Source organism: Tachypleus tridentatus, chromosome 9, assembly GCF_004210375.1.
Source record: "Tachypleus tridentatus isolate NWPU-2018 chromosome 9, ASM421037v1, whole genome shotgun sequence".
Classification (NCBI taxonomy): domain Eukaryota; kingdom Metazoa; phylum Arthropoda; class Merostomata; order Xiphosura; family Limulidae; genus Tachypleus; species Tachypleus tridentatus.
The window spans coordinates 97,780,593-97,793,579 of NC_134833.1; the positions used below are offsets into that span (position 1 = coordinate 97,780,593).

A 12,987-nucleotide genomic window follows, 5' to 3' on the forward strand; every position below is an offset into this window, starting at 1 on the left:
TATATAATCAAAATAACATTTTTTATTATTCAAAACCAGTTCCTTAATCAAAAAAGGTTAAATCTGAAACATTAAAATCCATCACTAAATTTCACTCTTAACAGACAATATTTTGATTCAACTGAGAATCACAACTGCAATATAAGTTAGAAAAAATTAAATAGAATTAATATTAATAACCTTTTTCATATTTTTATTCAACTGTATAATGAAGGATCAAATACCAAAGCAACAATTAAAAACATTCAATAAGCTGCTCAGTTTAGTGAACAACTTGCAGCTGCTACAAATGGGAAGCATTAGACATTTTGTTGTATCTAATAATGAATTGCAATTTTTAAGCCTTGAAAGAATGTAAAAAAGATAAAACTCAAGAAGAAACAGTAGACAGAATCTTAGGGCAAGCTGCCTTTAAAGAATCATAATACATGACAATCTTATATGTTTCTGTAGAAACAAATTAGTAACAACTGATGCTTATTTTTAGCCTAATAACAACATAAGAACACATCGAAATCATCAAAAAAGTAATTAACATTTCTACACCCACTGTGAAAAAAATTAAACTTCTTCATTAGGTCTCATGTTATAAAGTAGGAGAGATAAGTTTATTCAGAATACTTTCCAATTGTATTATCCAGTGTTTAAAAATCAAAGTCTCAAAGTGAAAAAACCAACAGTTTATGTGTGTGATCTGAACACAAATGTTAAAACAAAATTTCAAAGATAATGAGGCAATACAACAGTTTAAAAAGGGTTCATTTTAAGCCCTTATCAACAAATAGCTGTCAACTGTTAAAATACAAAAGCAGGTGGTTTAAAAATATTTTGTAACTTTTAACAAAGAATCTTTCAAAAGTCTTTTTCAAGATTTCTTTATATTAGATTGTTCAAAAAATAATGGTAGCTTTTTATATTAAACTTTTTGTCATTTATAGGGATAAGAAACCTGTCTTTTTTATGACTTCATATTCACCATTGAAAAACTAAATCTTTCTTTTCATTCATTAGTACTTTTATTCTTTTCTAAAATTTTATTTCCAACATTTCATACTTCATACAAAAAATTACATGCAACTTTTTTTGCATGAATTCAAATTTAATCATAATGCATCACAAGCATGGGGCAAAGAAACCACTTCTGAACATACAGTACAGCATCAGTTCTAAAAGTTTCATAATGGAGATGCAAGTCTTGAATATAAGGAGAGCAGAGGACATCCTTCTGCTGTTGCAAACAATTAAGAGCATTAGTCAAAAGAAATTTGCACCAAACTGTTCAAGAAATGGCACAAGAATTGGGTATTGGCATTTCCAGTTTCAGATCATCTTGAGCAAATTGGAAAAGTGAAAAAACTCAATAAGTAGCTTCTATACGAACTCAGTGAAAATCAGCAAAATCGCCAATTTGAACTGTGTTTATGTGTTTTAACTGTGTAAACTGTGTTTACACAATAGAAATGACCCATTGACTGATTCAATTGTTACCTGCAATGAAAAATGGATCCTTTAAAACAACAGAAAGCAATTTGCACAATGGCTTAACTGTGACAAGACTCCAAAATACTTCCCAAAGCAAAAGTTGCACCAACAAAAAATTATGATCACTGTATGATGATCTGCAGCTAGACTTATCTATTACAACTTGCTCAATCAGGGCCAGAATATCATTTCAGAGGTTTCCTGGCAAGAATTGGAAGAAATGCATAGAAAGTGGCATGAAAAAATACCAGCATTAGTCAATCAACAAAAACTAATCTTGCTTCATGATAATGCTCAGCCACACATTACTCAAATGACTCTCCAGAAGCTCAACAAATTAGACTACAAAACATTGCCTCATCCTCCTTACTCTCCAAACCTCTCACCCACTGACTATCACTTTTTCAAACACTTGTACAATATTTTACAGGACAAAAGATTCAACAGAGCAGCAACAAAGAAAGGCTTTAAAGAATTTTTGAGTTCTAGGATTTCAGAGTTTCATTGTTATGGCATAAGTAATCTTGTTTCTCATTAGCAAAATTGTGTAGATTCACTAGGTTAATATTTTGATTAATAAAGTTCCTTTTGATTTTTTTTATTTCTTACTAAAGTTAAAATTTAAAATCTTCCATTATTTTTCAAACAACATGATAGCTCAAGTTTAATAAAAAAAATATATTAGAATGTTCAACTTCATGAATAATTTCTGACCATTTATATCATACTTCTCACTCACTGTATGTTACAGTTGATATTCTACAAATCATAGTTGGCCTAATGTTCAATTAAAGATGAAATATTCTTATTCTTTTCAATATTTTCAGTTTTCTTATATTTTTATATAAAATCTGAAGACTTGTTAATACAATTTACAGGATTGGAGTTGTCTCAGAAATTTCATCACAGATTATAGTCACCTAGATTCACATCACAACCTATTAGATACTGTACGTGAAACTTTAAGAACGTATGTCATCTTTAAAAGTCTAAAATATGATGGTAAATACATCATAGTTTCATATTTAAATATTTAAAAAATATGAAGTTTTATTATATGAAATTTATTTCTAATTTCATTAAACTCAAGAGGTCAAGAAAAAACACATTTTAGTTTTAACTTTTTTCTAATGATTTTTGACCTCTATTGTATTAATCTTCCAAATATTCTTTTTTTAGAAATTATTATAATTTACTTTATACAAGTCCAGTTTAGCTAATGAGCATAACTAAAGCATAACCATTTCACATACACACCTTGTATCTGTTTTGTTGGTTTATTATCATCATTCTGAACTAGCAAACCTTTTGATTAATGTTTTTCATAAACTTGCATTCAGCTTAATAAAAAAACAAAATATACACATACATAGAAATTATATCTGGCACAACTTGTTAATAAACTTTCAGATTTGTAAACTTATATTACAAGTAAATATATCATCTTTACACTGTGCACCAATGACAAGAAAAATCACTATTACAAAGAACTGGAGTCTTTGGGTGTGTTTTTTTTCTAAATTCTGTCAACATCATTTTCTTGTAAAACCAAAATAAAACAACACCTTTAATATAAATTCTGAAATGAAATAACCATTACAAAATGTTCAACACTTAATTACATATACTCAAAGAGTCTGTGAAAATAGATATACCTTAATGTGAAAATTCACATTCTTACATTTTTTCCAACTTTTGCTATACAGCTCAAAGTATATTGGAACATTAAAATGTATTATCTTTTAAATGAAGTTATTTAAAAGCTATACAGTTAAATTACATTATATACATATTGAATTACTTTCACACACATATCATTGTTTAACATCTATAAAAGGATTATTACTTCCGTTGAAGGTGGAATTAAAACTACATAATAAACTACTATAGCAACTTGCTCTATCTACAGGTTGTGAACCATCAATCAGAGAATGTAGAGTCCATGCACACTCATATATGATCACTAAATTGTACAAACTAATTTATTTTCATCATTCTTCCTGTACAATAGATCCAAGATGTCAATTTTTACTTCAGAAATAAATATCATTGGCTTGGGATAGTCAGTTTCAGAATACATCTCTTGAAACACAAGTTACAAATAATGATATCAAAAAAAGGCACTTTTACTTCACCACAAACAAATTACACTTCCACTCCACTCTGAGCTTGCCAAGCTGTTAAATATAAAAGGACTTTTGTTACTCTCCTTGAGATGGCAAGGAGCATTCTTCTTTGATACTCATGTTTAGTGCTGTTCCAGTATCATTGGAATTAGAAGGAGAACTGGTGGGACTTGTGGTATCTCTGATTAGAAGTGACCTCTGTTTACAGTGGCGGAGTTCACCAGCAGGTCGTAGAAATCTATTCAGATACAATATGGAAAAATGCTTTAATTCATAACATTATACTTTTATAAATTAATTAAATATTATTCTAACACTCATACTCATGAGTAATAACACTTACTTTTACACTGCAATTTGTTGAATAGCACCTAAACACAATCTATCACCCTCAGCTGACCAGATTCTAGTCAAGATTACCTGCAGCCAATTTTATTATGGCATGAAAATATATTTGTATACCAACCAGTAGTAATTCACGAAATGTGACACTGCCTCTTGTAGGACTTCCCTCTCCCTGATCTGAATACTTAACCCAAACGTTTCTTAAAACATAAATTATCTTTTAGTTGTAATATAATTCAATGTAATAAGGTAAAGTCTGACTAACTGCTACTAAAGCACCAATCTTGACTTAGTATTTCTACAGAAAGAAAAAGTGAGTTTAAACAAAGAACACTGCACATGCCAGAGTTATATGTTGCCATGGCAACAGGACAGCTTGGTTCAGCAAATGAAGATTGTCTTAACAAAAAGTGAGAAGTTGTGGAACACAAAATACATAAATTTTTGTTTATTCAAAATGTATCCATTAGTAGCATGTTTATCATCTGTCAACAGAAAAGATTAACAGCTGCAACTGAATTCCACAAAAGACATGTTGACATTGAAAAGTTGAGACATAAGCTTAATGGTAAGTAAAAAATTAAATATTCATGGAAGTGCTCCTTATTTCTTTTTCTCAAGTGAGTCAGTGACCCTTAAAAAAACATTAAAAAATGCAAGAAAGCATCTCAGGATACTCTCCATGATGAACATGTTCTTAAAAGCAAATATATATATAGTTAGATTTAATTTTATTAAATGTATACAAAAAAGTGAATTCTATAACTAAGACCATGTTTTTCTCTAGTTTAGAAAACCATGAAAACAGCAAAATGTTAAAATGCATAATTCAATAGTTCTAAAAAAACAAAATTACAACTGTGGAATAATTTTACATGGTGTTTCACATTGAGGTAAAACATGAAACAAAAAATAGGAAACATATTTATTCTTTACATTAATCTTTCTTTATCACAGCATAAAAATTGTTTTCCTTTAAAATATCTCACCTGTAACAGTGTCTCTCTCCAGGCTCTTTTTGCAAAATTTTAACTCTGTAATAGTATCTAAGAGCTCGAGACATCTTGTCAAAATTCATGTTCAAGTGGTTTTTTTGCATTCCCCATAATCGAGCAAGACGGTGAGGATCTACAATCTTAAAAACTCCATTTGTTTTGTCTTTCCATGCTATACAGTGATGGTAACGCTGTTCTGGGTCATTTAATAACTCCTGAAGAAATGACCAAAGCAGTCGCACATCTGCAAAAATAAGGTTAACAAAATTATTGTAATACTGAATTCTAGCATAAGAAAAAGTACTGTTAAACAGAAAACTGTATTTGAAAATATTATGAAGAATCAAAAATATACACAAAATAAAAACTCAGAAAAGAACTTAAAATTATGTATTCTTATTATTTTACTTTTACTACAATATCATACATTACATCAAACAAAGATTTTAGTTGTAGTGAGTATCATTTCTTATTCTTCTGTGTGTTTTAAAAAGACCTATTCATAAATTAAACATTCTTTTGTAGGGAGATTAAGTGGTCTTTTTTCACACAACACATTACTCTCACGCACAATCAGAATCAACACATCAAAGAAAAAAATTAGGAAATTATTCTTTAATAAAAACAAAATCTGAAAAAATTAACAATTTTCAACCAAATTGCACAGACTTTTTATGTTTACTTATAAAATAAACTACAGTAAACATACATGTCCTCCTATAAAAGCTAAAACTGAATTTAAACTTTTACTTTTAAACAAATTATATATTCTAAAGTTGCATGTCCAAATTGAGACAGAACTGCCTACTTATTCTGTCTAATGACTGATCTTTCTCAGCATGGTTGTTGCTTGTTGTGTCTTTAGTTTCCACTTTTGCAGGTGACGGTGTTCTTAAAGACCCCACCTCAGAGTTTGTGCCTGTTTGTAATTAAAATACTGTTACTTATGTTACAGTTTTACTTTGTTAAAAATGCCTTCAATTTCACAAAAACCCACCCAAAAAAAATCCCTAAATTGAAATATATTTATTCGTAAAAAAAGGTGGATCTGGGTATTTAACTTCATTAACTGGTATAATCAACTACCTATGGGTATCAGTTACAGTGATTAGCATCATGTAAAATAGCTGATTAACCAAACTGACAATTAAATCAACTGATGTCATGAAAATAGTTTATTAATAAAAATTATTCTTTCTGATTATTATTTGTTTTATGTTATTAAATATAATTGATTAATGAGCCCTATGATTAATCAATTATCAACTTTCTTTAATTATCAAGCTATAAAGAATGGTATGCAAACTATCATTTATCACAAATTAAATCAATATAATATATCTGTACTACTAAATTATCTACTCTAGGTATAGGTTCTTTGTTATCCTTCCCAAACATAAGAATAATTATCACTTCACTAAAGATGCATATTTTTTTCAACTGGAAATCTATGAAATAGGGAATATATCAAACATATATGTATATACCCAGAATAATTTGGGTGTGTTATATACAAGTACCTTGAATCATTAAATAAATTAACTGCTTAGACTTACCATTCTGAGACACAACTGCACTAGGAAGCATCGTTTGAGCAGATTCTTTATGTGAATTGCCTCCATGGGATGGACTCAACACATGAGAATTATTTATATCATGCACAAAGTTTGAAATGTTGTTACTAGAGTTGTGAACAACATGACCCATGTTCTGAAAGTCACTGCTAATTATTGGCCAAGGTGATGTGGAGCTGGCACTTTGAAAACAACCTGAAGCTATGTTTGATTAGAGAAATCTTCTATGTTTAAAGATCTCATAAAGTTACATGCTACTATAATACTTGTTATAACCTATCTAAGAATTTAAAAAATAAAATTTCTTTTAAGGAAATACAAATATTATTTAGTTTAAAAGCATCATAATTTTAACCGAGTATATTCATATAGCTGCAAATTAACTGAAAGCAAAAGTTTGAATAGAGATATGTAAGCATCTATATACATAAAATTTGGATACAATTATGAGACTTAATGTTTTAACATAGAACTTGAACAGTGTTCTTTATTTCAAATTACTTACAACTTATATCGTTAAGTTATAATATTGACAATTTTCAAATGGATCTGTCAGAAAAGATTATATATTCACTGAAAAAGCTTTCTATTTACATTATTATTATTATTATTATTATTATTATTATTATGATAATGTTTACATAAACAAAGTTGGAGTTGTGAATGTAACAAAATACCTGCATTGCCATTAACACTGTGTTTCTTCAAAAGAGCTGTAGATATATTATTAAACTGGGAACACCTGCTAGATGGGCTAACAGACTTTATAAGCTTGTTTAACAGCAACTGAATGCAATTATACAAAACATCTCCGGCTCCTGGAGCTCTGTCTATGAAGTCAGATTTTGTCAATAAACACACTGCTTTTCCTAATTGAAAACACAAATGTGTATAAAATCAAAGAAAATCAATAAAATAAATTACATTTTTAATCACTGGGATAAAAATTTCTAAATAAATTAAAATTTTCATGGAACTTTATGCTTTGCATTTCATGATAAATATACACAAGTCATATTTTATCATCAAAATGTTTTGATTTTATTTAATAAATAAATATTATGAATGTTCTCAGCAGGTACTACCTACAAAACCTTTAAATTTACTGTCTATAGTTTTAAATTATTTCAAATTATCACCTAAATGTACAATCACTATATTTCTTTTTCAGTGTAACAATAAATGTTTAAAACTTTTAGGGAAAAAAACACAATTTCCCGACACAATATAGATTTACAGTTTATGATAAAAGTGAATGTATTAGATAGTTGTTTTGTATAAAAACTAATTTTATTCTATAATTTACTATAATTTTACACCATAATGAAATCAAACATGGCTCTATTCACTTCTTTGTTTGAAAAGTCCATGGACACCCTTCCTTGATAATTTTCTGGCATGTTTCAGTTAGATATCTAAGTAACAGTAAATTGACAAAAAATGTTGTGAAGGGGCAGTGAAGTAGTTTAGCTTTAGGGATACATACTACTGTTTTGACAGAACATTAATCTGTCTTCTCTAGATTTCTAATACTCATATGCTTTTTTAGGAAACTTTACTTGTAACTATGAGAACTTTAAAAATCTTACCAATTACGTATAAAAATTATAAATTATAGGGCTTCAAGATAATTTTCAATCCTTGTAGGTCAAAATTATTTCTAACACTGAATTTCAACTAAAACTATATAATTTTGGGTAAATTTCAAAAACTACTATGCATATTGATAAAGTTTACAATTTACCAAAGTTAAAACATTCATATTTGTTTTTCATCATTCATAATAAATGATCAGTTAAGAAAAACAAATTGTTTTACTTTACAATTACTGCTTACCATTCATATGGAAATTTTCTGGATCCACCCCTGGTAATGACAGTTGTTCTGTAATAAACTCTAACCACTGGCTCAACTCTTCTCTATTCCATTGTCGGGGATCTTCACCTGATGAGCAACAACATAACTTGTCACTAGAATCATAGTATATAACAACACTAGTACACAAGAACTTGCAAATTTAATGAATTGTCTGTGTGTCTCATATCCAATCTGTCATACAACCTTCAACACAAACATACCTTAGCTGTCAGATCTCTTTCTCATAACTTTTAATTTTCATTTGTTTAATGGTGTTTTCTTGTTATAGAATAACTCAGTAGCAAATGAAAACATGTAAGTTCTCAAGGGCAGACGTTAAAGCCACACCTTCAAAATGTTAGTTTCTGTTTACAATTTACATGAAAAGCTGCACAATGTGCTACCTATTCTGAGTACACCACAAGGGTTGAACCCACAATTTTACCATTTTAAGCCCTTAAGCTTAGAAATGAGCTAACAAAAACAGGAGGCCTCAAGATCTTAAAATATAAGCAACATTATGGAAAAAAAGTTGGTTTTCTGTTATGCTTATCTCTAAAATTTATACAGCTTGCTAAATTATTTAATTTATAGGCCAAATTCTTCATAGATCAATAAATTAATTTCTTTTAAGTTTCCTCAAAACATACGAGTCAAGCATAACACACACACAATTACTATCTAACGGAAATTAATTCAGTTAATCATTACTGAGACTATATATGTATTTTAATGAGAAGATGAATTAATAATACTTTTTTGTCAATTTTTTTACAATGAGTGTTGTAGAAAGGCAAAAATATAAATAAACGGTACCACACTAACATTAAAAACTTTAAATTTAGAAATTATGCTCAATGGACTTTCGCTTTATAGGTATAAGAATTACATGAGTAATATTTTATACTGACGATGTTCCGTCGTAAAAGCCGAAGCTCAAATTAAAAAAAAAGTTCACAGATATGGTTGGTGTTTTTTAGATAGGTAAAATTTGAAATGTTCATTCTCTCCAATTCAAGTTCAAAAGAAAAAGTATGTTCTTGTTAAGTTATTTAGGCCATCCACAAAGAGTATGCTGCAAAGTGACATTTAGTCAGAGCCCAGTTCTGTATTTGAACTGCATTTCTCCAGGCTACCCGTCTTTTAAACCTTTATTCATGTACCTACAATTATAATAACATACACCGCACAATACTCAGTTATGATGACTGCAAAATACAGAATTAAAGTAATACTGGATAAGTAAATATCAGCACAAACATAAGATGTCACAATTTAAGTCCCCAACACGTTTACGCTTACAAACTTTGTATCTTTTTTTTTAATGTTTATAAAAGAAATAAGTCCTCAACTGTTCATTAGGCATTAACGGAAATGGCTTGAGATATTCTCTTAGTTTCGTACGTCCTTTTATATTTAGGTTACTGACCGTTTTATAGAACGCAGTTATTTGTATTGTTTTTCATACTCTCCCAATAGATCCAGATCTCGTAGAAGTGCAAACAAAAACGTGCAAAAGTGAGATAGTAGTCAGCAAACAATTTCAAACGATTATCATAAGTTAGGCCTAAATGTTGAGTATATATACTCTACGTTAACATTATTTTTTGTATTCATACATATCCTCATTTTTCGTCATTATAACACAAAACCATTTTCAACATAAATTTTAAACGTAACATGAGTTATTACTCAAAATTAAAATGTCACACTGACAACACTTTTCAAACTCGATTACGGATGTCGCCATTTTACCATCATTGGTAGCGGGTGAGGTCAACAAAACGTATGGTAAACTTATACCAACAGACATAAAAAAAGAAAAAAAATGTGCCTTTAGGTGCTGCAAAAAAGGAATTTTCTTTAAATACTTCTGTAAACTTGCATCTTTGATGTGTGAATTATTAACGTGTAAATTTATCTTCAATTCTACAAGTCCGACTGCCACTATTTGTAATTTTTCAACAGTTGACTGTGTTTCATAAACTTCACTTGTATTGCCTCAAGCATCATGCACCCGCTACCATTTAAAAAAAAAAAAAAAAATCCTTACCAAGTGTATCTGGTAACAGTGATTGAACATCGATAGGTAGTTCATTATCATCTTCTAAACTTAGTCCTTGGTTTAGACGAGTACCAGAGGCCGCCACTGGCATAGCATAAAAAGGCATGTACGGGAGTCCAGAAAGTGAAGAAATTGGTAACGATAAATACGTTGAAAGAGCTGCCGCTGCTGCATCAGAAGCAGGCGATCCCTCCATCGGGAAAATTCTCCCACCGTTCAGAGAGGGCGCCACAGCTGTGGAAGTCTGAAATTCGGTATGATAAAATCTGAAAATATTAAATACGTATATGATAGTAACGAAAGTTTAAAATCAGTAAATTAGATTTACTTGATAGCATTGTATTATTCAAGAACAATTATTAAAAAAATTGCATTATTGACACTTGTGTTATTTTAAATAATCCACAAATAGTTTTTACACGTCTTACCTAGATTAAAGTCACAATTTTGTTTTGCATAATATTGTACATTTGTAACAAATAGGTAATAGTAAATTATCAGAATATAGCTACATGAATGGCCATTTCAATTACTCAAATTTAAAACAACTCTCCCGAAGGTTAATAAATAAATAAACAAATAAAATGTCACATTTGGACAAAATTTTTCCAGTCAGAGAGAAGTGTATTTAGGCTTTTTTCCCTATACATTTCTTGGAAGTAACTAGGTGTTTAAAGTGTAAACTGTAACGCGTTAGTGGAATTTCAGCTTTGTTCTTTCCAACGTGTAGACTGAAACTACACAACAGTTTGTCATCCGTGCAGCGTTGACGCCCAGGCGTTGTTATTTTTACGAAATGCTTAATTAAACAAGTATTATGTAGTCCAACACATGGTCCGAGACCATGCGTATATACCAAGAAAACAACAAGAAAGTAAAATGTATCGAAATAAAGTCAGCATAAGGCCAGGTACTGTTTCAAGAAAATGTTTGTTAACGTTTAATACACATAGGCATAAAAGATATTTCGTTAACTATAAGCCTGACGAAATAGTATGATATGAGCCAGAATATTTATTATGTTTAGCTGTTCTTACCTTGTACTGAAATGTAGCAAGTTTATCAATACCCATGACTTTAAAGTTTAGAAAGTCTGGGTCAAATTGAGGGACAGTTTAATACTAATACTGCGAAAGTTCTACCTTGTTGCCTTAGCTGAAACAAGCAACAATTATGTATTCTGCATTATCTGATTATCAACAGTAATGTAGCTCGCATATTCATTCCTAATGCCATATAAAACAAAACAAAAAAACATTTTATCTGATACTTAACACCGTGTAATAAATAGTAGAAATATCCAATTGTTTTATATATATAAACAGTATATGTTGTAACAGCTTCTATCGTTGACGAGTGCTTTTTTTATCATTCAGTAAAAATAATACAAAATCTGGTCCACCTAACGATAGCAAAAACGATTTATTTCTTCGATTGTAAGTATACGTGTTATAAAGGATGCTCGTTGATAGCCCTAACCCATTAAATAGTCACATGCACGCAAGCTATCTACTTTGTTGAATCTAGAAAGAGCCTTTTATTTAATTTGTTTATAGGTTAGTCAAGGCAATACTGTGGAAATTAAACTTAGTACAAAATTCTACGTATTTAAACCGGAGATAGCATTGACACGTTGTCGTATTCAAACAGGAAATAACCCGAACACCGTCCTCCTACATGTAAGGCGTGCATTCGAATGATGTAGGTACTAAATTATAGATTGGAAAAACAAGTAGGAGGGTTTTCAATTTTTATTTAAAGCTTGTTAAATGTTAAAAAGACTGGCTCGATAACTGTGAAAAGCAGCTTTGATTTTCAGGTCATCGTGTTTCTTTCATTGTGGCGAGTGGTTTTTCTACTTTTCTTTTTATCTTACGTGTTTTCACGTATCATGACAATTCATACATATGTGTAAAATTCCAACAAGTTTAGCATATATTAATGTTTACCAGAAAAAAAAAAAACTTTGAGTAAATTGGTAATAGTATATAATACTAGTAGTGCATTATCAGGCTACTTACACTTTCGTTTTAGGACATAGATTCTGAGTTTGAAAGTAGTAGACTCAACTGAGCTCTCACACTACAGTTATATAAAGATTCCATTTCTCGTGATTACCAGAAAATTTAATAATCAACAAAAATATTTTGTTGTTTTTACATTTTTAACAACACATATTTTAAAAACAGGGCGTACATGACATGTTAAACACTACAGTGTCCAAGAGTGTTATGATATTCACAGTTCATCTTTTGTGTGTATTCACTCCCCTTGCAAAGGAACCAAACGCTCCACATTTAATGATTATATGGATGTCTAGTTTTGTATTTGTTACGAGAAAATGTTACATGTAAATAGTATGTGTCTCCAAACTATCCAAAAACAAATTCACATGTGCTACTGCACTTGATATTGTGGTTATAACTCTACTATAAATAATATATAAATCATTATTCTACCGAAACGGTTATGCAGGTTAACAGAACGGTACTGGAGTGGTTCTACGGGTTAATAATGTTCTTCAACAGTTATACTGGTTAGTA

The 12,987-nt window shown here is 29.9% G+C and overlaps 1 protein-coding gene across 4 annotated transcripts in view; it reads right to left on the reverse strand.

Moving 5' to 3' along the window:
• Positions 1-12,987, reverse strand: part of LOC143225829 (ets DNA-binding protein pokkuri-like) — a 39,928-nt gene continuing 26,941 nt past the window's right edge. For 3 of the 4 annotated variants that reach the window (XM_076455900.1, XM_076455899.1, XM_076455901.1), the window contains 7 exons: positions 10,433-10,688; positions 8,359-8,466; positions 7,200-7,391; positions 6,505-6,723; positions 5,757-5,867; positions 4,943-5,192; positions 1-3,846 (listed from right to left, as the gene is read on the reverse strand). In XM_076455900.1, the coding sequence (XP_076312015.1) occupies positions 3,684-3,846; positions 4,943-5,192; positions 5,757-5,867; positions 6,505-6,723; positions 7,200-7,391; positions 8,359-8,466; positions 10,433-10,640 (1,251 nt within the window). In that variant the 5' untranslated portion in view covers positions 10,641-10,688 and the 3' untranslated portion in view covers positions 1-3,683. Of the gene's footprint in view, positions 3,847-4,942; positions 5,193-5,756; positions 5,868-6,504; positions 6,724-7,199; positions 7,392-8,358; positions 8,467-10,432; positions 10,689-12,987 lie in introns of those variants that run through there. The other variant, XM_076455902.1, reaches the window with a different exon arrangement.